Genomic DNA, 21,961 nt, shown 5'->3' on the forward strand with positions numbered 1-21,961 from the left:
TGCAGCACAGCGCCCCCTAGCACCATACTGACTGAGTGCAGAGCCCCCCAACATAGTCCCATCTCTGTACTAACCAGGCCCAACCCTGTTCTGACTGGGTGACCACAGGGGCTCATAAGGCTGTGACTGGTTAGCCTGTCACCACAGAGAACATGGAGCCCACCAGAGCAGGGCAGAGCCCAGGGCTATCAAGCCCAGTCTCTTGTCTCTAATAGTGGTGGGCACCAGCGGCTGCCCTGGACCATGTAAGAGCCGTGCGGGAACACGTGTGAGACTTTGGTCCTCATGCCTAGCCCTCAGGGATTGGCTTAAACCCAGCAGTCGGAGGTCTAATATCCTTGCCCCAACGCAGGCAGCATTCACTACAAGTCAAGATTAGTTTTGTTCTCTGTAGAAAGGACTAGTCCCTTTTTGGAGCCCTGCTCTTGGCCTCACTGAAATCTTGTGGCAGGGAGTTCCACCGGCTAACAGGGTGTTGTCTAAAACAAGCCTTCCCACACCTCCAACTGTCCCCTGCTGTCAGGTGGCAAGGAGAGGAACAGCTGCAGCTTTCCCTTGGGTATTTTATAGACTTCCAGCCCATCCACACCCCAACCCTTCTAAGGTAACAGTCCCCCATCTTTTCAATCACCCAGCATTGGGCAGTGTTCCAGGCCCCCGGCTCACTGTTGTCACCCCTCTTGATTTGCACCCTCCTTCTGCAGACAGGATGACCTGGCACAAGGCGTGCGGATGAGACCCCACTCTTGACATGAAAGCCCTGAAATGTTGTCCAGCTCATGCCTTTGCTGCTGGATGGCAGCTGTGCCCTGAGCAGTGCTCTGCCCTGATCTGTCGGCCACGACGCCCAGGCCCCCTTCTGAGCTGCGACAGGTATTTCAGACCCCGCTCAGGTGGGACACAGGACTCGCCCTTGTCCCTGCATGGGGCAGACCCAGAATGCCAGCTCCCGGCGTGCCGCAGGGCTCCCTCGCTACACACCTGCCCTCGTGTCCTGCACATGCGCTCGCTGTCACCACTAAGACCTCCGGCACGAGGGTCCCTGCAGAGCATGCACTAAACCCCTCCTAAGCCAGGATGGAGCCAGCTTGGCTGCTCCTGCTCTCTGATTCCAGCCTCTGGCATCCTTAGGTGCCCGCTCCTGTGGGGCCTTGTCCGGAGCCTGCTGGAAGCCCCAGGAGAGAAGGGACCTCGCCGGGGGTGGAGGCCGGATTCCCTGCACACAATCACCACTCAGCCTCATCGTTCCCTTTTTATTTCCTCTGAAACACGAGCAGAACAATAAATTAAATCCCCCGCTGGCTGGAGAGTACCAGTGAGGGGGGAGGGGAGAGACAGTGGGGGTTACAAAGAGGAGGGGGCAGGGGCTCATTCCCAGCCTAGCCCTTCACTGGCTCCTGGGGGGGGTGGTGACACCGCAGAAAACAGATGCAATGATGGCACTGGGGAGGTGGCCAAGGGTGGTTGCCCAGCGCTGCCTGGAGTGACGAGATGGCCTCTGATTTCAGACCCCTCCCTCCGGTGCTGTCCACCACCCCCCTACCCCAGAGAGCCTCAGCCGGACTCAGAATGGCCCCCATCCTATCTGATCCACCCTTCGTACCAACCGTGGACCGTTGCTCTCTCCCGAGTAAGAGACGAGTCGGAGCACCTGAGAAATACATGCCAGCCGACACCCCTCAGCACCTAGTTCCGCTGGAGTGGGGTGGGGCTCACAGCCACCGTACCCAGCGAGATAGCTTATGAAAACAGGGGAGAGGAAACACAATCGACACCCCAGAGTGAGCAGATAGAGGGCAGCTTGGAGTGGGGTGGCCCAAGAACGGAGGGAAACTCTATTGACACCCGGTATTGGCAAACGGGACACCCTAGGAGAGAAAGAATCTTTATCGACACCCCAGTATTGGCAAACAGGGGACGTCCTAGGAGAGAAAGAATCTTTATCGACACCCCACTGTTGGCAGGCAGGGGATGTCCTAGGTCAGCGGTTTTCAAACTAGGGGTTGTGACTAAGGATGTTAAGGACGTCAACTATCCGATAAATAAAAGCTTATTGGATAGTCGACTAGTTGCTTCCCCCACCTTTGCTTCCTCTATCAGAGCCAGAGCCCCCTCTTGCACCCCAAAGCTCTCGCCCTCAGCCCCACCCCGGAGCCCACACTCTAGTTAAATTATGTTGGGTGGTGGCATCAACAATTTTCTTCAACTGAGTCACGAAAAAAAAAAAGTTTGAAAACCACAGTCCTAGAGAACATAAGAACAGCAACAGAGTCAGACCAAAGGTCCATCTAGCCCGGTGTCCTGTTTGCCAACACTGGCCAATGCCAGATGCCCCAGAGCGAACGAACAGAACAGGGAATCATCAAGTGATCCCTCGCCTGTCATCCATTTCCAGCTTCTGGCAAACAGAGGCTAGGGCCATCATCCCTACTCATCCTGACTAATTCTCATTGAAGGACCTAACCTCCATCAACTTATCTGGTTTTTTTTAAGATTTGTTATAGTCTTGACTTTCACAACATCCTGTGGCAGGGAGTTCCACAGGTTGACTGTGCATGTGCGAGGAAACACTTCCTTTCATTTGGGTTGAACCCATTTTAAAGGAAACTTTATCGACAGCCCATGTTGGCCAATGAAGGACGTCCTAGCAGGGAGAGAAACCTTTGAGAATTCACCTATCTGCTAACACAGTGTCCGTCAGGCAGGGAAAGGAGGGGGGCGTCATGATTCAAACCCAGGATTTGGCAGCGAGGCACTTTCCCCATCTATAACATGGGGGGAAGGGAAATCAGATACTCACCCGCCACTGTTTGACAGATGAGTGGCTAGGTAAGTGCGAGAAATTATTATGATGACGGGACTTGGCCCAGCACCCTTCCCAAGGGGGAGATACTTAGGGGAAGGGTGTATCCTGATTTGGGGCTTGGGCGTGCACCCCAATCTTTGGTTAGCTATTTACAGCCCTAGAGCTTTATAGAGTTCCCTGCAAAAATATATAGATCTCTCTCTCTCTCTCGATATATATAAAAACTATTAGAAATTCGTCGCAGCTCGGCTATTTCCATGGCTCCCGCGTATTGAAACCTACAAGTGTTTCTTTTTCCTGCTCTTAGTGTCTCATCCCATCTGTTCGGCAATCGGCTGATGAGCGGATCTGGCATTTTGTTCTATGTCACCCACGCTCCCCATCCCTCCCCGTTCCCCAACCCCCCCTATGCCGCAGTGTCGTCAGCGCTCAGCATGCCATTGAGGGCCACGCCGGCTTGGAGTTTGACTTGGGCGCCCTCCACCAGATCCGGGGTGTCTGCCGGCGCCGCCTGGTCCCGGAGCAGGGCCCGCCGGAAGTAGCAGAGGTAGAAGGGAAGCAGGAAGCCCAGGAGAGAGAAGATCAGGAGGCCGAAATTGACCTGGGGGGGATGCAAGGCAAGTGGGAGAGATTGGGAGGGGCGGGGGAAAATCAGTGATTTCATCTCACAGCTGAGCTACCCACTCAATGATTCAGCCACCAAAATATGTTCCTTCTCCACCCCTGTATTAGCGGCACGGCAAGCTGGGAAACGGGCCCGTGCCACAGCCCTGCACGCCTCGCCTGGGCGGGGGGGGGGAGGCACTCCAAGACCCGTTGCATGCCAACTGGGCAGCTTTGCCGATCTGGATGCAGTCACCTGCCCCACCAGGGACTGTCCCATTCTAGGCGCGGGGGTCAGCGCTCCCTAGAGAGGAAAGGCTCGGGTCCCACTCTGTACGCCCATCCTGGGGCCAGAGGAGAGCCTGCACCCCTCCCTCTCCCCCGCCCCCATGTCCAGCCTGTTCTTCCCCTCAATATACCAAAACATGCTGACTTTCTCCAGGGGCAGGGAGGTTCCTGAGACTCCTTTCAGGATGGTGGGAGGAGCCTGTGTCTAGCCCCGCCCCTCACCTCTCCAGTGTTAGCTAACGCATTCAACTGAGGCACACGGCAACGTCTAGTCAAAACGGGCTGGGTGTCTCCTCAAAGCCACTGCCCAGCCAGGGGAGGGGGTGTCGGGTCCCAGACTCACCCCTCAGCGGATCAGTCCTAGAACAGGGCGGAGTCTAAGCCCTCGGGGGCAGGGTCAGGCACAGGTACGGCCCCACCCCCTTACCATGTGCTAATTCCACGGGATGGGGATTGGAGGAGGCGTTCCCGAGGCCGGTGGGGAAGGGATCCTAAGACATGGTTGGCCCTGGGCCACAGCCCCCGTGCTTACCCAGAAGGGGTCACCGTCCAGGGGCCCCACCACTGCCATGAAAAGCGGCTGCTGCAGCAGCGCGAAGACGGCACTGATCAGCGACTGCAGGCCGGTCAGCGTGCCGAAGTGACCGGATGGGTACCTGCCAACCGAAGGCCAAGCAGCCAGTGAGGGCTCTGCCCCCCGGTGTCGCCTCCCCCTCTGGGTCACCAGGCCCTGCCCCTAAGTCCTGGGAGTGAGCCCCCCTCAGCTAGCGACCCCCAAACCTCTCCCATGGCCCCTGCCAACAGGCAGATGTGTAGGACCCAGGGGGGCAACGCCCCCATCTCCACTCCTGCCTGCCCCACATCCCCACTGGTCACTCCCCCCCATATATTTGGCCATGAGAAGGTACTGACCCCCACCAAACTGCATCAGCCTTGGGCACCCGGGTGTGGACCCCAGGAAGATCAGGGAGGGAGGGAGACGAGGCTGCTAGCTCAGGCCCCTGCGGGCAACCCTGCCGGCTCTGGGTGTGGCGGGGGCACCCTGGGGTGCGGGTGGGAACTCACACAGCAGCGTAGAGACTCCCGCAGGCGGAGTGGAAAAAGCCTCGCACCATGGTGTGCAGGACAAAGGTCAAAAACTGCAGAGAGAGGGCGAGAGAGAGGGAGGGAGATGGGGGGAGGTTGGAATTTGGGGGCACCCCGGGGGGTGTCACTGGGCAAGAGAGACAGCGAGATTGGCCCAGGCCCTGCCCTGGGGCACCAGGGGGAGGGCAGGAGATTCAGGGAGGTACCAGCCCGCGGGGGCAGGCGAGGAGAGGGCACGGTGGGGGGGGGTACCTGCAGAGGTAGGTTGTTGATGAGGCAGGTGACCCCGAAGCCGACCAGCAGCAGGTTGGTGAAGGTGAAGGCCCGGATGGCGTTGGTGAGCTTCTGGATCTTGCGGTAACGGGGCCTGGCGGGCGACTTCTCAGCCCCGGTCCTGGGAACGGCAGGGACAAGAGTCACCAGCAGGGTCCCCGTCCCGCGGCCCCTGTGCCAGGAATCGCCCCCAGCCCTTCCCACTGGGGTCCCCGCCCCAGAGTCACCCCCCACAGCGGGTCCCCGCCCCGGGGTTCACCCTCTCACCCCGCTGCTGCAGCGGCGCCCGCGCCCACGGGCCCGTCCACGCAGTCCTTCATGCGCCAGTCCATCACGTAGCCGATGAAGGGGCAGGTGACGAGGCAGAGCAGCTGCATGACCCCGAAGATGGAGGCGTAGAACCCCACTGTCCAGCAGGGAGAGGGTGAGAACCGGCTGCCAACCCCGCTGCACGGAGACACCCCTCCCCCATCAGGGCAGAGACCCCTGGGCCCCATCTCCAGCCCCCATTCCCACACCCAGGCCCCACCCTTCTGCCCTATGGGGGGAAAACCTGCTCCCAGGCTCCGCCCACACAGCACCAGGGGAGGGGACGGGCCCATCGACCCCCTGGGAGGTGCCAGCCCCACTCCCTGCCCCCTGGGGACCTGGCTCCCCTGTCCCTCGGCAGCTCCGACCATTGCCAGGGCTGGGGCCAGGAATCAGCATCCCCTCCCCCACACGCCAGCCTGCAGCGCTGGCCTGGGGTCCCCCCAGCACCCCCTACCTGTGCTCTCGGCCTCCTCCATGAGCTGCTCTGGCACTGGGTCCACGGGGAGAGAGACAGACAGGGGATAAAGGGCCTGGAGAGAAGGTCCCATCACCAACCCCGATCTATGCCCCCAACACCTTCTCCCCCCGCCCCCAGCTGGCCTCATCTCCCCCTCCTACCCCTCACCCCTCCCTGCCCCCAGCTCCCCCAGCTGGCCTCACCTCCCCCTCCTACCCCCACCCCTCCCTGCCCCCAGCTCCCCCTGCTGGCCTCACCTCCCCCTCCTACCCCCACCCCTCCTTGCCCCCAGCTCCCCCTGCTGGCCTCACCTCCCCCTCCTACCCCTCACCCCTCCTTGCCCCCAGCTCCCCCTGCTGACCTCACCTCCCCCTCCTACCCCCACCCCTCCCTGCCCCCAGCTCCCCCAGCTGGCCTCACCTCCCCCTCCTACCCCCACCCCTCCCTGCCCCCAGCTCCCCCTGCTGGCCTCACCTCCCCCTCCTACCCCCACCCCTCCCTGCCCCCAGCTCCCCCAGCTGGCCTCACCTCCCCCTCCTACCCCCACCCCTCCCTGTCCCCAGCTCCCCCTGCTGGCCTCAGCCCCCCTCCTACTCCCCGCTTCCACCTTCACCTTCAGCTTCCTCTCTTACCCTAGTTCCCCCCATTGGCTTATGTCTCACACCTCCCCCCCAGTCCCCCTCTGCCTCACACACACTTCCCCTGCTGGCCTCTGCCTCCCCCTCCTACCTGAGCCCTCCTCCCCCACAGCTGCTCCGAGCCCCCCTGCAATAAGGTGCTGACGCTCTGAGATACAGGCTGTACCTCCAAAAGCCAGGACTCTGGCCCGGCAACACCTGGGGGGGCTGCACAGCCTGGGAGCGCCCCACGGGCGGGCGGGCGGGCGAATACAGCCCTCGGCTAGTTGGGCTGCACGCGCGGGCGGGGCTGCACGGAGAAGCACCCTGGCACGAAGAGCGGGCGGGTCGCCAGCCAGGAGCCGGGCTCACTCGGCCTCGCTGGGCAGGACTCGCGGGGACGCCCAGAGGCTGGGAGGCCTCGTGACCCACCCTTAAGGAAGGGCAGGATGCTCAGCCGGTCTGCTCCCTGAGGGGGCTCCTCTGAGGTACAGGGGACAAACCAGGGCATATGCCCTGCGGCTTTATGAGACCAGCCCCCGTGCCCCCATTCCTCTCCTGGCCCCTTATGACCCAGTCGGAATTTTGGTACTCGGTTTATGAGACCTTCCGGTGCCTCAGTTTCCCTCTGGGCTGTGTGCTGCTCTGTGCAGGAGTGCAAAGGGTTAACACACTGTTCTCGGTGGTTGGGGGCGGGGTTGCAAAGGGTCAACAAAGGGCTGATGGAAACAGACCCACTTCAATGGAAAACCTGGAAAGGGAGCGGGAACCCCATGGCCGGGCCATTCACTCCTAGCAGCTGCAGCCAAGAGTGGGGGAGACATTCCCCAGCCTGCGGCTGGGACGCCAGGCACAGGCCCCAGCAAGAGAACAAAGGGGAACAGAGGCGGGTGGCCAGGCCTCGGGGCGGGTGGCCAGGCCTCGGGGAGGGTGGCCAGGCCTCGGGGCTGGCAAACAGCCACATGGAAAGAGAGGCCCTAGCGGCTTGGCTGGCTAACTGCACCAGCTTCACCTTTGCCTCTCTGTGCTAAGCCAAGGCCTTTCCAAGCCCACGGATCAGTCGGCTAATACGCTGCTCCCCCAGGCTGGGAAGGCAGCTGCGGGTTTCACTGGCAGCCCAGCGCCCCGAAGGGGGACGGTCCCAACCTCCCCGGGGCTGTGGTCTGGCTGGATTTGCAGCAGGGAGCCCTGGAGACAGACTCCCCTCACCGTGCTGGCCGCCGCCCGTCACCTGGAACTCCAGCATCTTGTTCATGGCGGCCATGTAGAAGATGACACGCAGCTGGGTCATGCCCATGGTGATCAGGCTCCAGAGGAAGATGGGGGAGCAGACGCTGCGACGGAAGGGGATGGAGCCTGCAGGAGGAGGGGAGCTATGGGGGAGATGTTGTCAGCCCCAGACACCCCCCACATCGCCTCCGCCCCCCAGCGGAGAGCCCTCATCACCCCAACAGCCTCAGCCAGAGTCTCCCCCCCCCCCGCAGGTGGGGTGGGGTGGGCAGTCGAGACTCCAGGTTCTATTCCCGGTCCCGGAGAGGAAGGAGTGAGGTGTAGTTGGGGGGCTGGCATCCAGGACCCCTGGGTTCTAACCCCAGGCCAGGAGGGGGAGGAGTGGAGTGTGGCTGCAGAGCTGGGAGTCAGGCCTGTTGGTTCTAGCCCAGCTCTAGGAGGGCAGTGGGATCTAGTGGTTGGAGCAGGAAGTGGCAGCGCTAGGGAGCAAGGACTCCTGGGTTCTCTCCAAACTCAGGCCCCGTCCCACAGCTGCGCAGGTGGCTGGCCGCATGCCCGACACCCCCCTCTGGTGCGTGCTGGGGATCTGCCCCCCTGTGGGTCCGGGATGGCAGGTGCAGGTGAAACCCAGCATGACTAGTAAGTGGAGGATCCTAGCTGGGGTATGTGCAGTTCCCGCTCTGGCCAGCAGGTGGAGCCAGACACCCAGGCAGCTGGGCTGCCACCTGATGCAAGAGGCCACCTGCCTTGCATGGAACCACAGCTGGCCCCGCCCTCACCACCTCTGCCTGCAAGAGCTCCGCCCCCTGGCAGAGCCCAGCCCCGCCCCCTGCTCCCCATGGAGGTGGGTGGGTATCAGACTCCCTGAGCCCTCAGACACCCCACTCTCCCACGTGGCCCCCTCACATTGCCCTCCTGGGAAAGCCCTGCCCCCACCTTGGTACAGCCCTTCCCCCATGCACCCCGAACCGCCCCACAGAGACACACCCCAGCAGCCCCAAAACCTGCCCTGCCAGGGCACACCCAGCAGGGGGCGCTGCAGCAGGACTTCCCCTGCACCACAACCCTGCCTCTCTGCTCCCATGGGTGCCGGGGCTGGGTCCAGCTGGGTGCTGTGGGGCACTCACGCTCAGACGGCATCGTGGCCCCATGGCACAGGTCCTGCATGGACGGGCAAAGCTCCTTGCCCTCCTGGAGGCACGGCTCCCTCTGGCTCAGGCGCTGCCCCACTGTGGTGACGTGGGTGTAGAAGCGATCGCCTGTCACCTTGTGATCCAGCGCCAGCCCACTCAGCTTGATCTTCTTCCTGCCCGGGGAGGGGGGGGGGAAGAGTGTGAGAGAACCAGCACCCCCACCAGGGGAGACCTGCCACTGCCCCCCCGCCACACCCCTCCTGCTAGGGGAGGACCTGCTGCCACTGCCCCCCTAGGAGGAGAGGCTGAAACTGAAGCACCAGGTGCTCCCCATGCAGCCAGCAGCCCCATCCCACCCCCACAGCGCCCCCTGCTGGGAAAAGCTGGGACTAAAGTAGCCAGGAGCCCCCCCCCCCCGCTCTCACCCCTCTTCCCATAGCGCCCCCTGCTGGCAGAGGCTGGGGCTGGAGTAGCCGGGTGCTCCCCCACAGCCTGCACCCCTACCCGGCTCCCTGCAGCGCCCCCTGCTGGCAGAGGCTGGCTCTCTCCCACCCTGGCTCACGTGTAGTTGGTTTCCTCGGGTGCCGGGAAGGACTCCTTGGGCCAGTTGACCAGGCAGTTGAGGAAGATGAGGCAGGCCAGGCCCGACCAGGTCAGCATGATAGCGATGAAGGAGACTCCGGCGTCGTAAATCAGCTGAGAGCAGGGGAGCAGGAGTTGAGGGGGCGGGCACAGATGGGGAGGGGGGCAGACGGACAGGGAGGACCTGGCTGGCATCTTGGGCAGGGGTCACGCCAGTGCCTCTGATTTCTTGCCGCATACCAGGGTGCTGAGAACTCTGAGTCCCCTCCTTCCCCCAGTCCAGCAGCCCCGCTGCTCTGGGGCAAGAAGGGAGGGTTGAACCTGCCCCCTCCCCGCCCCATACCTTGACTGCAGGGAAGGTGACAGCCGAGGAGGCATAGGAGCCGATCATCAGTGCCATGAAGGTGGAGCGCAGGTTCCCAAACATGTTAGGCAGCTGGGGAGGACACAGAGGGGAGATGTTAGGGGACCAACCCGGGCACCAGGAAAGCCTCCTGCCCCTCCCCAATTTCTTCCCCCTCTGCAGCCCAGCTTCTCCCTGCTGCCTGGCTCAGTCCGACTTGCCCTGGGGGGCCTAGACCCATTAAGTTCCAGGGGGGGGCATTTCCCTTTGACCCCAGTGGGGGGAGGGTCTCCACAGGGGAGCAGTGGAGGGGAGGAAACCTGGATTCCCGCTGGGGAGGGGTTGTGCATACACGGTTAGAGCAGGAGGGGGTGTCAGGCCTTGGGCTCAGCTCTGGAGCAGAGCCGGGGTCCACTAGGGGAGGGGAGTTCAGCTGCTCTCCCCACCCCCCTTCCAGCTGCTGGCAGGACACCTTGGTTTAGTAAACAGGCCAGCACATGGTGCCTCAGCCCTGTTCCAACACACGCCCTCCCCCGCAGTGCAGGGCCAGGGGGGTGTGCCCCGCCATCCTGCCTTCCTATTGGCTGTCTGGCTACCTGCCCAGGTCACATGACGGCTGGCAGGTGTGGGGGGGGGGGCTGTGCCAGTGCCAAGATGCAACATGACCTGGGGGGGCGGAGAGTCACTCCCCGTGCGCTGGACGGAGCGAAGCTGCAGAGCCAGGCTGCGTCTCACCCCCTGCAAGTTTCCTTACCCCCCCCCCCCCCCCGCCCACACAGAGCGGCTCCCATGGTGGGCCAAGGTCACCGGGCAGCCTGCCCCGAGGGCTCGCAGGCAGCCGGCGCTGGCAGGTCTCCCAGCTCAGCACATGGCCCCCAGTGCCCGCCCAATCCCGGTCATGCCCTTCCCAGCCCTACACAGGGACTTGGCCTCCAAGAGCCCCCCGCCCTGCCCTATGGGGCCCGGGGAGCCAGCCCCAATGGAAACCCTGCAGCAACATCCCTGCTAACCCACCTCCCCTGGATGCCAAACCCCCAGTGCCAGCACACCCAGCCCCCACCAAGCCAGCAGGCTCCCAGGCCTGGCTCTGAGCTTGGCCCTTCCCCGTCCCACAGGGAACCAGCCCCACCCAGCCACGCTGGGCACTGGGCCAGCCTCCCCGCCCCAACGGACAAGCCAGCAGTTGGGCCAAGCGGAGGGAAACGGCTCCGAGCCCAGCCCGGAGCGGAGCACGTGCAAAGCAGGCGCCCGGAGAGCGTGCCCAGCCCTGGGAGGGGGGGAGAGAAGGTCCAGAGCCCCCTGGCCGCCGGCACCAAGACCCACACGCAGCCCCCTCCCCAGGCCGAGCCCCGCCCTGAGAGCCAGGTGCTGCGCCATGCTCCATGTGGGCTGGGGGGGGGAGCGTTGACATCCCCACTTTCAGGCACCAGCTTCCTGGGTGGGGCCCAGAAAGGGGACAGGGAGCGCAGGCCAGGAAAGGGGCCACACACCCCCCCCCCCCCCGCCTCTGCCTGCGGGAAAGGCCTTGCAGGTGGGGGAGGGTGAAATCCACCCCCCCGGACTGCGCCTTGTGGGGGGATCGTTCCTGTCCCCTCTCCCCACCCCAGCAAGGAGGGGCCCGTCTGTCACATCCCACAATGCTGCCTGCCCCCTGGCACCCAGCTGTGGGGGTCTGGCCCCCCATTCCAAGACTGGGGGGGGGGGAAACAAGGCACTGTCCCCTCTGGGTATCCATAGAGGAGTCAGGCCGTGGGACCAAAGACCATTTGTGACCCCGGAGAGGGCTGGCACGGTACACCCCCCATGGTACACCCCCCACCCCACCAGGCATCGCGAGGGGCACGGCTCTCTCTCCTGCCCCACGGCGACAGGCCCCGCCCCGGGCATGGAGCCCACACTCACTGTCAGCGAGGTGAAAGTCAAGCAGATGCCCCCGAAGCCATTCAGGGACAGGCCGAGGAAAATCACTGGGGAGAGAACTGGAGGGGAGAGAACAGAAGAATGGATGAGTCCGGGCTGGGAGCGCAGGACATGGGGTGGCAGCAGAGCAGAGGGGCCCGAGGCCCCGGGGAAAAGCAAAGCAAGAGGGAACGGGAAAGCGGAGGGCAGGGGCTGGAGAGCGGAGGGGTGCGAGGCCAGGGGGGAGGGGCGCTCAGGAGAAGCGTTGGAGGGGGGCACTGTCAATGGAGATACGGGTGGGGTTCAGAGAAGGGGCTGGGGTCATTGTGGGTGCTGCCGGTGGGGGCAAAGGGGCTCTCACCTCACCTGGGGGGTCGTAGGCTGCCAGGGCCATCAGAGCGCAGGAGACAGCGAAGCTGCAACTACAGGGGCACAGAGCAGCAATCAGAGCAGATGAGGGATCCCCATGGGCCCTTCCCCCGCCCTGGGGCGCCCCCGTCAGGCCCTCCCCCAGCCACCTCGCCCACCTTGGGACCCAGGCCCCCTTCCCATGTCCTCCCTGCCCCCCAGCCAGGGGCCCCTCGCACCTGCCGAGGAGGCGGAGCGGCCGGGGCCCCAGCCGGTCCATGAGCACCCCCAGGGGCAGGGTGGCAGCGCTCAGCAGGAAGGAGCCAATGGTGAAGCCCAGGTTCAGCATCTCTTCCTGCTCCACACAGCTGGGCCAGTGGTGAGGGGGCAGCCCCCTGACCGAGCTGTTGGTCCCGTTCTCGCCTGGGGACAGTCGCAGGGTCAGACTCACACCGGCCTCACCCCAGGGGGGGGCTGGGCAGGGCCCCACGGGGAAACTATTCAGGTGGGGGGGCCGGGAGGACACATTGGGAAGCAGGGAAGCCCGTGGGGGGCAAGGAAGTGCTCAGTGGGGAAGGGGGGGGTCCCATGGGAGTGAGGTGGGTCCTATGGGGGAGCAGGGGGCCAGAGGTCTCATGGGATTCAAGGAGAGGCTCTCACTGGGGGAACATGGGGCTTGCGGGAGCCCCACATGGGGGATGGGAAAATGGGGGAGCAGGGCAAGGCTTGGAGGTGCCATGGCGGGGATGGGAGGGAGCTCGATCCCACTGGGGACAGTGATAAGGCAGAGGAGTCCCCAGGGATCTCCAGCCCCGGCTCAGGTGCGCTGCACCACACCACGCCTGGCACCTGTCTCACGGTCACCCTGTTCCCAGGAGCCCCATGGGTAGGTGTTGGGGGAGGGGAACCCCCTAGGACAAATCCCAGAACAGCCTGGTATGGGGCAGACGTGTAGGCTGGTGCCTGGGCCCTGCCTGGCCTTAAGCCACTGAGAGCCAAAATCATGGTGTCTGTCTATCCCTCCCCATGCTATGTCTGTCTGTCTGTCACCGCTGGCAGGCAGAACGACCCAGGCCTTGTCAGACCCATCCACCCCGCAAGGCCTGCCCTATGCGCCTGGGATGAGGGGCCACAGCCAGCCCCTGCTGGTCTGCAAAGGAGCCCAGCTCTGAGGGGCCACTCACATTCCCATCTCCCTATGGCTCCACCCACCCCAACTCAGCCCCGCCCCCACATCTCAGACACCACCCCTCCCTTGCTTGGCCCCACCCCTCTTCATCTCAGTCCATCCCCTGGTTGCCCCCTTCCCTCTATTTCCCTTTGTCCTCCTCTCCTCGTATCACCTCCCACCCGTCTCCGGCTTGGCCCCTCCCACTTTCTCTTTGCTCCCTCAGTTTCTTTGCCCTTCTCCATCCAGCTTGGCCCCACCCATTTTCTTGTTGCCCCTCCCCTTTCACCTTTGGCCCCTCCCACTTTATTTGACCCTCCCCTCTCTGCCTTAGTCCCGCCCACCCTCTCTGTGCCCTGCACTTCTGTCTTTCCACCCCATCCACCTTCTCCCTGGGCCCCTCCCCTCTCACCTGTGCACATGTGGGAGTAGAAGCCCTCGTGTTTGAGCATGATGAGCAGGGAGCCCCAGCCTAGCAGCACGGCGGAGAAGAAAAGGTTTTCCACCACAGCGGTACATGCCATCCACCACCGCCGGCGGTACGCCTGCTGCAACGTCAGCACCATCCTGGCTCCGCAGGGGCCACTGGCTGGGGACACAGAGCAACTGGCTCATTCTTTGCCCCGCCCCTCTCCTGCTTGGCCCCTCCCACTTTCTCTCCTTGCTTCTCCCGGCTCTAAATAAATAGCAAAGCATAGGAAGTAGGTGTTGCCGGGGTCTGGTCCTTATTTAACCTCTGCCCTGCCAGTCTGGAAGACGGAGTAAACAGCACAGAATCCACTCCCCCTCAATGCCTTGGTAGCCTCATCCAGACAGGCCAATTATCCCTGTGGTATGGAAGGGGAAACTGAGGCACGGAAAGACCAAGTGACTTGTGCCAGGCCTGGGGCCATAGCAAGGAACTGAATCTAGGTCTAGCAAGTCCTAGGCTAGCACCCATAACCACTAGGCCCCGCTTTCTCCTATTGAGAGTCACCGAAGCTACAAGCCAGGCCAGAGAAACACCCAGCAAGCATGTCCTCTTGGGCAGGAAATAGACGCAGGTTTGCTCGCTGTGCTCTGGTCTGAGCTGTGCTTGCCGGGGGGCTACAGCTGTGCTGCTCTGTGGTGCTGGAAAGCAGGACAAGCAGCGGGCTTACCTCACCCACCTGCTCTCAGTCGTTCAAGCACAAGCGCGCCCGGGGCAGCTGGAGGTCAGACGAGCTGGTCGCAGGGGCCAGTCTGGCCTGGGGGTCTGGGAGTGTGAAATACCAACATGGATTTAATATGGGGATGCCAGGGCTTGCTTGGGAGCCAGGGCGGTTCCTGGGTGATGCAACCACGTCACAGAATCCTAGAATGCGCCTTTTACTCTCTTAACTGACACCACAAACCAGGGGGGCTAGGAACTGCCAGGCCCAGAGGTACCGGGGCAGGAGGGCTAGGAACCGCCTGGCCCAGAAGTGCCGGGGCAGGGGGGCTAGGAACCACCAGGCCCAGAGGTGCCGGAGCAGGGGGGCTAGGAACCGCCAGGCCCAGAGGTGCCGGGGCAGGGGGGCTCCGATTAAGCCCTGAGGAAAGCGACCCCAATCCAGCTGAAGCAGCAGGCTCCCAAAGCTAACTGGGGGGCAGACGGGGAAAGAGCCAAGGGGCGGGAGCTAGGCAGTGCCCCCCAGGCACTCCTTTGGAGACTGGAGGGAAGCGGCTGGAACGACCGAGGGCTGGAATCCTGGCCAGTCCAGCCGGTCCAGCTGGTGCTGGGGCTGCACGTAACGGGGACTCACTCCGAACTCTGTTGAGCTTACAAATCTCCAAGGCGTGTGTGTGTGCGTGTGAGAGTGTGTGCGTGTGTGCGCGCGCGAGATAATGTGAAGACAGAGGAATTTAGGTGGGAAAATGGCCTCAGAGGGGAACCGCCCCCCAAGAGAAGCCGGGGGGAGATTACATGCCGGGACTGGGAGCATGGGGGCACCCCCTGGCCGCCTGGTGTCCATTATACACTGGGACTTCAGTCTGATTCAATGGCTCCCAGCGCCCCCCCACCCCATACAAACTGTTCCTGCATCTGGGGGGCGGGGAGGGGAATCCAGACATAGATCTGGGCCCTGGGGAAAAATCAGCCCCTCTCTGGCCTGAACCCCCAAAGGATCGTCCTGCCCCCGGCAGGGGTGGAGCTCCCCTGACAGCTGACAGCCCTCGGGGGGGGGCACCCTCGTCCCAGGGGCCCCCCTCCTGTGCCCCCTGCCCCTCCAGCATCCCAGCTCCCTAAGCCCCCCACCCAGCAGCCTCCGCGCGCCCCCTCCCCGAAATAGCCCAGAGACAACACACCCCTGGGTTCGGCTGCCCTGCCACGTGGACTGCACGGAGCGGGGAGGGGGGAGGCTCGCCCCAGGCACCCACGTGGGACACTCCAGCCCCCCCTCCCCTCTGCACCTCTCGCCGAACTTACCCTCCGGGGGGGGAGGGATCGGGCTGGGGGGGGGGCGCTCCGTGCTCCCAGGCCAGGGAGGGGGGTCGAGCGACTTCTCCCGCCAGCCCTGGCTCCGCGGGTCGCTTTCTGCCTGCTGTTTGCTAACAGCTGGGGCTCCACGCGGCTGAGCGCTGCTGGGTGTGCAGGGCAGGAAGTGAGAGGAGCCTGTGTGGGGGCTCTTTATAAGGGCATCAACTCTGCAAGTGTGAGAGAGCGAGACCAGGAGTGGGGGAGGCAAATAAGGAAATAGGAAGGTAGGTGAGTGAGAGAGAGAGAGAGAGAGAGAGAGAGAAAGAAAGACTAAAGGAAAGAATTTAAAAGAAGGAGAAAGAAGAAACTCAAGAAGAAGGAGAAGTCCTGTGGCGCTTCAGGGCAAGTCTACACAGCAGCGTTATTTCCGAACAACTGACGTTATTTCCAAATCACAAAGTGCGTCTCTACACCGCAAGCCGTTATTTCGAAACAATGTCGAGCTGGAGGACTTCGTCCACCGAGGCCTGCAACCCTCATTTCACGAGGAGTAAGGGAAGTCGGAGGAAGAGAGGCCTTCCTTCGACTTGCTGCCGTGTAGACAGCGCCAAAAGCCGAGTTAAGTTACTTCGACTTCAGCTCTGCAGGTGACGTAGCTGAAGTTGTGTAGCTTAATTCGGCTTTTGCCCTGCTGTGTAGACGTACCCTCTGAGACTAACAAAAATATATAAATAGTATCATGAGCTTTCATGGGCACAGCCCACTTCCTCAAATGAGAGGCCCACAAAAAGCTCATGATACTTTATATATATATATATATATATATAGTTAGTCTCTAAGGCTATGTCTGCACTACAAGTTTTGCTGCAAGAACCTATGCAAATGAAGCGCGGATTAGCATTTTCTCATGTTTCATTTGTATACTTTTTTCTGATCCGTTTTGCACTAGTGGTTTTTGTGCAAAAACAAGCAGTGTGGACGTTTCCTTTTTGTGCAAAAAACCCTTTTTGTGCAAAATCAGTATACCTCCTTTTTTGAGGCATAAGGATCTTGCGCAAAGAGGTTTTTGCACAAAAAAGAGGTTTTTGCGCAAAAAAGGGAGTGGTCCACACTGCTTGTTTTTGGCAAAAACCCCTAACGCAAAAACGGATAGGAAGAGAGTATGCAAATGAAGTGTGAGAAAATGCTAATCTGCGCTTCATTTGCATAGGCTCTTGCAGCAAAACTCGTAGTGTAGACGTAGCCTAAGATGCTACAGGACTCCTGGTTGTTTTTGAAGAAGGAAAGAGTGATTGAAAAAGAATCAATTCAAGAATAAAAAGAAAAATGAGTTGGAAGAAATTTATTGACAAATGAGAAGTAATGCACACTGGAAAACATAATTCCAACACTATGTGCAAAGTGAGGGGTCTCAATCAGTTGTTACACTCAAGAAAGACTTGGAGTCATCATTAAACTATCGGCTCCCTGTGAAGTGGCAGTCCAAAAGCTAGCAGAAAGTTAGGAACCACTAGGAAAGGGATAGCGAGTAAGACAGAAAATATCATAATGCCACTATGTAAATCCATAGTTCACCCACTCTTGGAATATTACATGCAGATGTGGTTGCCCCATCTCAAAAAAGATACATGAAGAAAGGGAAAAGTTCAGAGAAGGGCAACAGAAACAATGAAGGGTATGGAACAGCCTCCATAGGAGGAGAGATTGAAAAGACGGGGGCTGTTCAATTGAAAAAAGAAACAAGGGGGGGCATAATAGAGGTCTACGAAATCAGGATTGGTGTGGAGAAACTGAATATGGAGTGTTATTTACCCCTTCACATGCCTAGAGAACCGGGGTCACCCAATGAAATTAATAGTTAATTAATACAAATAAAAGGAAGTGTTTCTTCACACAACGCATAGTCAACCTGCGGAACTCCTTGCCAGGGGACGTTGTGAAGACCAAAAACTGTAACTGGGTTCAAAATAAGAATGAGATCAATTCATGAATTGTCCATCAATGGCTATTGGCCACGATTGTAAAGGCTTCTATTATCCCATGCTCTGAATGTCTCTAAATCTCCAACTACCAGAAGCGGGGACTGGGTGCCAGGGGATGGCTCACTCGATAACTCTGTTCAGTTCCTCTAACGCAGCTGGCACAGGGCATACTTGGACAATAGGTCACTGGGCTAGTCAGGCCATGGGTCTCATCATTTTGTGTTCCTAGGAAGGAATTAAAGAATGCTCAAAAGATGGAAGAAGCAAAATACAGAGTGACCTAAAGAAGGAAAGAAAAAAATGAGTGGAAAAATGTTAGAAAGAACAAAGACATGAAGCAAGGGCCTACCGAAGGAAAGGATGAATAAGTGAAAAAGGAAGGAAGGAAAGAGCAAAACAGAAAGCCACTTAAAGAAGGAAAGAAAGAAGTGAAAGAGGCAGAAAGGAAAGGAAAGGGTTAAGGAAAGAACACAAGGGGGGAAATGACTGAGACAAAGGATTTGAACCATGAAATGGAAGAATGTGTTAGAGAAGGAAAGAAAGACTGAATTAAAAGGGGAAAGAAGGGAAGGGCGGCTGAAAGAAAAGAATGAACTGAAAAAGGGAGGGCGTGGAGAGAGGAGAGAGCAGAGGGAATCGTAGAGGTGACACTGGGCCAGTTTGGGCTGGTGCGGTGCTCTGGTAAGAACTGGCCGCTGGGCCGGCCTGCACACAGCTGCCTTTTTGCTCTCCCCCATCCGCAGCCCAGCTGGTAGGGTCCAGCAGTTCTGTGCAGCAGCCATGCTAAAGTGCTGCCAGACCCTACCAACAAGGCTGTCCCCGGGAGGGGGGACCAAATGGGCAGCTGACCTGGGGCCTAGCAATTTAAAAGGGCCATGAGGGACTGGCTGGGGGGAGGGAGTCTCATCTTGTCCCTTTACATCTCCCACAGCCCTCTGGTGCAGTTGGAGCCCTCCCCAGAGTCCCATTGGCCAGGGGTTAGCAGCTGTTCGATCACCAGCTACAGCTCAACCTTTAACTCCCCAGGTGTCACCCATGGGTGCCCCCTCCCCTGGCTGGCCTGCGTGGTGGTGCTGCATGTACACGTGTGTAACTGTGCATGTGGCCGTGTGTATGTACGTATGATTATGCTTGGAGATTGAGTGTATGTATGGGTGGGTGGGTGAACATGGTGTTTGTGTATACACACCTGTGGGGGGTTGTAGGAAATTGCGCATGTGTTGGCGTGTTCATTGTGAGGTTGGGTATGTGCAGTGGTGCCTGGTGTGTGTACGGCTGACTCTGCCTGGCCTAGTTGTGGTAGCATGTAGCTGATTGTGCATGGGGTGTTTGTAACTGTGGATGATATGGTTGTGGCGGTGTGTGGCTGTGCATGGTGTATCTAACTGTGTGGTTGTGTGTGGGATGTTTGCAGTTGGACATGTGACTGTGCATAGGGTGTGGTCACATGTATGGTTGTGCATGGGGTGTCTGTACCTGTGTGGTTGTGCTTACAGTTGCGTGTGACTATGTGCAACCTACACACATGCTGGGTGTGATGGACTGTCCCATCTAGTGGCACTGATACCACTTACCGGAAGAATAATGAGGACCCTTAGCTAATAGGCAGCTGGTTTTTAGCTCACGCACTAAGCTCCAGAGGTCTCAGGTTCGGTTCCGCCTGTTGGCATGACATGTGCATGGGGTGTCTTTCCCTGTGTGGTTGTGTATCCACAGGCTCAGTGCTACACCCTCAACTTTGGAACAGGCACTCAGATGAACCCTACATTGTGCCAGGCCCCCACAGGGTCTCACCCTGCTCCAGGCCTGGCTGCCTGACCCTTCAGCTTCATCCTGGGAGCTCTGTCAGGGAGCCCCCCCGGGACAAAGTCCCGGTTCCACCTTGTCTGTTTTCACTGGCCCTAAGTACTGCAGTGACGCGGTTCTCACACAGCACCAGAGGGCCTTAGGGAAGCACAGAGCCAGGCCAGTTAGAGCCCGGCCCAAACCCAGTGCCCAGCCAAGCCAGGGAGAACCCCTTGGTTCAGGCTCTGTCCCCATCTGACCTCCAGGCTCAGTTCCCGGGACAGAGCCCTGACTCCTTGTAGCCATTTCTTCTTCACCCCACCCCACCTCCCAGCCCTTTGCTCTCCAGCTGGGGGCTTGCTCAGCCTCCCTGTGCAGAGCTGGGGAAATCCATCTCCCCTCGGGGTGCAGGTCGCCAGGCAGCCATGTCGGTGGGGAGTGGATTTGTCATCCTACGAGTCCTTCCGTTGTAATGACCTGCTCAGGCTCTGACAGCCGCATGACGTTCACGGTGAGGTCTCCTGGCCTGCTCTGAGGGCAAACTGTCCTGCCCCCCCCCCACTGGGTAACAGTGTGACATGCAAGGGGGTGTTTAAAGGCCATGGGGGCCGGCTCCTCAGCCCTGTGACCAGAGCCACTCATGGGAATTTGCTACAAGGAAAGAGACAGGCGTCCTTCTGGAGAGACCCTGTGGAACTCCCCACCACTGGATGCCAGAGGGTTAATCGCTGCGGTGGGGCCTGTGGCGGGGCTGGGAGACTGCAGCGAGTGGAAAACTCCTGCCCTGTAGCCTTGGCTGATGGCAGGGTGCCGGTGGGAATGGCCCATGGGTGGTGCAGCTGGCGAAGTGCCCCACTCCCAGATGGCAGCGATTCCCCTGCCGGCATCAGAACGATCCTATTACAGCTTACAGAGCGCCCCGGCGGCCGCATGGGGAGACCACTCCTTCCAGAGCGTCCAGCGCCGGGCCAGTTAGCCCTCCCCACCTCCACTCAGGGCACAGCATCCCCAATGCACAAGGGAGGTTCTGACACTGCTCCCATTCCTCAGCCTGGCTCCCAGAGCCACCACTCCTGTTGGGCCTGGCCCTCTGCCCCATACCCCCCCCCCACACACACTGCCCCCCTCCCTAGTAGACTCCTTTCCCTTCCCCGCCCTCCATCACCACAGCTTGAAAGCCCTGGGTCGAATGCCAATGGCCGGAAGTCGGAGCACAAGAAGCTAGAACTCAGGGCAACGAATGCTTGGGGCCCACCTAGGCCAGGGCTGGATTCCCCCGTGGGCATCTCTCTGAACGCTCTGCTCTGGCTCCACCATGCAGGCAGCCCCGGGCCACAACTCTGGTCACGCCGGCCACACCACTGGCCTGGGAACCCAGGATCTCTGCCCCTCAGCCTGTCCCCAGATCTGCCAGCTGTTGGGATAATCCCGCTGGGCCTTCTTCTCCATCGCTCCTCTCAGCTAGTGCCCACGTCCCGGGGAGTAACCGCAGGGCTGGCAGTATTTTTCCACCTGCACCCCCCGAGACACGTGGCCGTGGGGAGCAGTGCCTTACATCAGCACGGCCTAACCCCCTTCCTCTACAGTGCAGGACCCCAAACTGTGCCTAGAGGGGCATAAGGGAACATTCAGGGGAAAGGGCGCAGTGGGCCAGGAAGTCCCTTCTGGGAGTGGGAAGGGCCCCCCAGGCCTGGCCTCAGCCACAGCTAGGGATGGAAACGCCTGTTTAATTGGTTAACCAGTTAAACGCAATGTTTAACCAGTTAACCCATTTCAAGGTGGGGTGGACGGGAGGGGCGCACAGAGCGCTTGTGCAGGCAGTGCTGAGTCAATGGGCGGGTGGGGCGATATGTTACGCCGTTGATAAGCCGGGCAGAGACACAGACGGGGGGCAAACGTCGAGAGGAGGAGGAGGCAGCCCGGCGGGGAGAGCAGCTTGGGATCAGCGCTACCGGCGAGCTGCAGGCCTGGCCTACGCTAGGCCAGCGACCTAACGCTTTGGTTGGGGAAGCTGCATCTCCACTGAAGCGCCACCTGTTTTTCTAAACCCGCAAACCCTTCCCAGGGGCACTGGAGAGTAACTCTCCGGGGAAGGCAAAAGGGGCGGGTGCAGACAAGGCTGCCTCATGCTACCCCAAAAATGCCCTGGTTTGGGTTCACCAACAAGGGGGCAACTGCCCCTGGGCCCGGTGATTCAAAAGGATCTGGGGCTCCCTGAGCCCACTGGAGCTCGGCGCCGCATGCTCTGGGCAGCTTTGGGGGCTGGCTGCCCCAGGCCCGCCCCTTCCACCTGAGGCCCCACCCCTTGCAGGAGTGTAGAGCTGCCCCCCTCCCCAACTTGCCTAGAGGCCCAGCAAGTCTGTCTCCCCCACGCCCCGGATTGTCTGTCTGTCTATCCCAGGGTTCGATCTGCAGACCAGGATCAAACAGGAACCAGCCCATCCTCAAACTCTGGGACACCCCCAGCCCCCCACCTAGCAGCCAAAGATCTACCAAGTTGCATAGGCTGGAAGGGGAAACTAAAGGGGCTCTCAAACATCCTTGAACAGCGACCCCCTTCTGAAAACAAAAGTTACTCCACGATCCCAGGAGGGGGATGGACGGCTGAGCCCATCCCAGCTCCACTGCCC

At 60.5% G+C, this 21,961-nt stretch overlaps 1 protein-coding gene across 4 annotated transcripts; it reads right to left on the minus strand.

Annotated features, from left to right (window-relative positions):
- Positions 1 to 1,239: 1,239 nt before the first annotated feature.
- On the minus strand, positions 1,240 to 15,777 carry SLC43A1 (solute carrier family 43 member 1). 4 transcript variants are annotated; one of them, XM_075928603.1, is made up of 16 exons: positions 15,574 to 15,774; positions 14,294 to 14,379; positions 13,558 to 13,734; positions 12,217 to 12,400; positions 11,996 to 12,051; positions 11,633 to 11,709; positions 9,731 to 9,823; positions 9,368 to 9,501; positions 8,800 to 8,978; positions 7,652 to 7,798; positions 5,823 to 5,858; positions 5,324 to 5,462; positions 5,036 to 5,177; positions 4,763 to 4,836; positions 4,230 to 4,353; positions 1,240 to 3,407 (listed from the first exon to the last, which is right to left on the minus strand). In XM_075928603.1, the coding sequence occupies exons 3-16, from the start codon at positions 13,709 to 13,711 to the stop codon at positions 3,213 to 3,215; spliced, it is 1,734 nt and encodes a 577-aa protein (XP_075784718.1). In that variant the 5' UTR covers positions 13,712 to 13,734; positions 14,294 to 14,379; positions 15,574 to 15,774; the 3' UTR covers positions 1,240 to 3,212. The 4 variants fall into 4 exon arrangements, with proteins under 4 accessions (XP_075784718.1, XP_075784717.1, XP_075784721.1 ...); XM_075928602.1 differs by having other exon boundaries at positions 14,285 to 14,379; XM_075928606.1 differs by lacking the exon at positions 12,217 to 12,400 and having other exon boundaries at positions 15,574 to 15,777.
- Positions 15,778 to 21,961: the final 6,184 nt, after the last annotated feature.

Source organism: Pelodiscus sinensis, chromosome 4 (assembly GCF_049634645.1).
Source record: "Pelodiscus sinensis isolate JC-2024 chromosome 4, ASM4963464v1, whole genome shotgun sequence".
NCBI classification, from domain to species: domain Eukaryota; kingdom Metazoa; phylum Chordata; order Testudines; family Trionychidae; genus Pelodiscus; species Pelodiscus sinensis.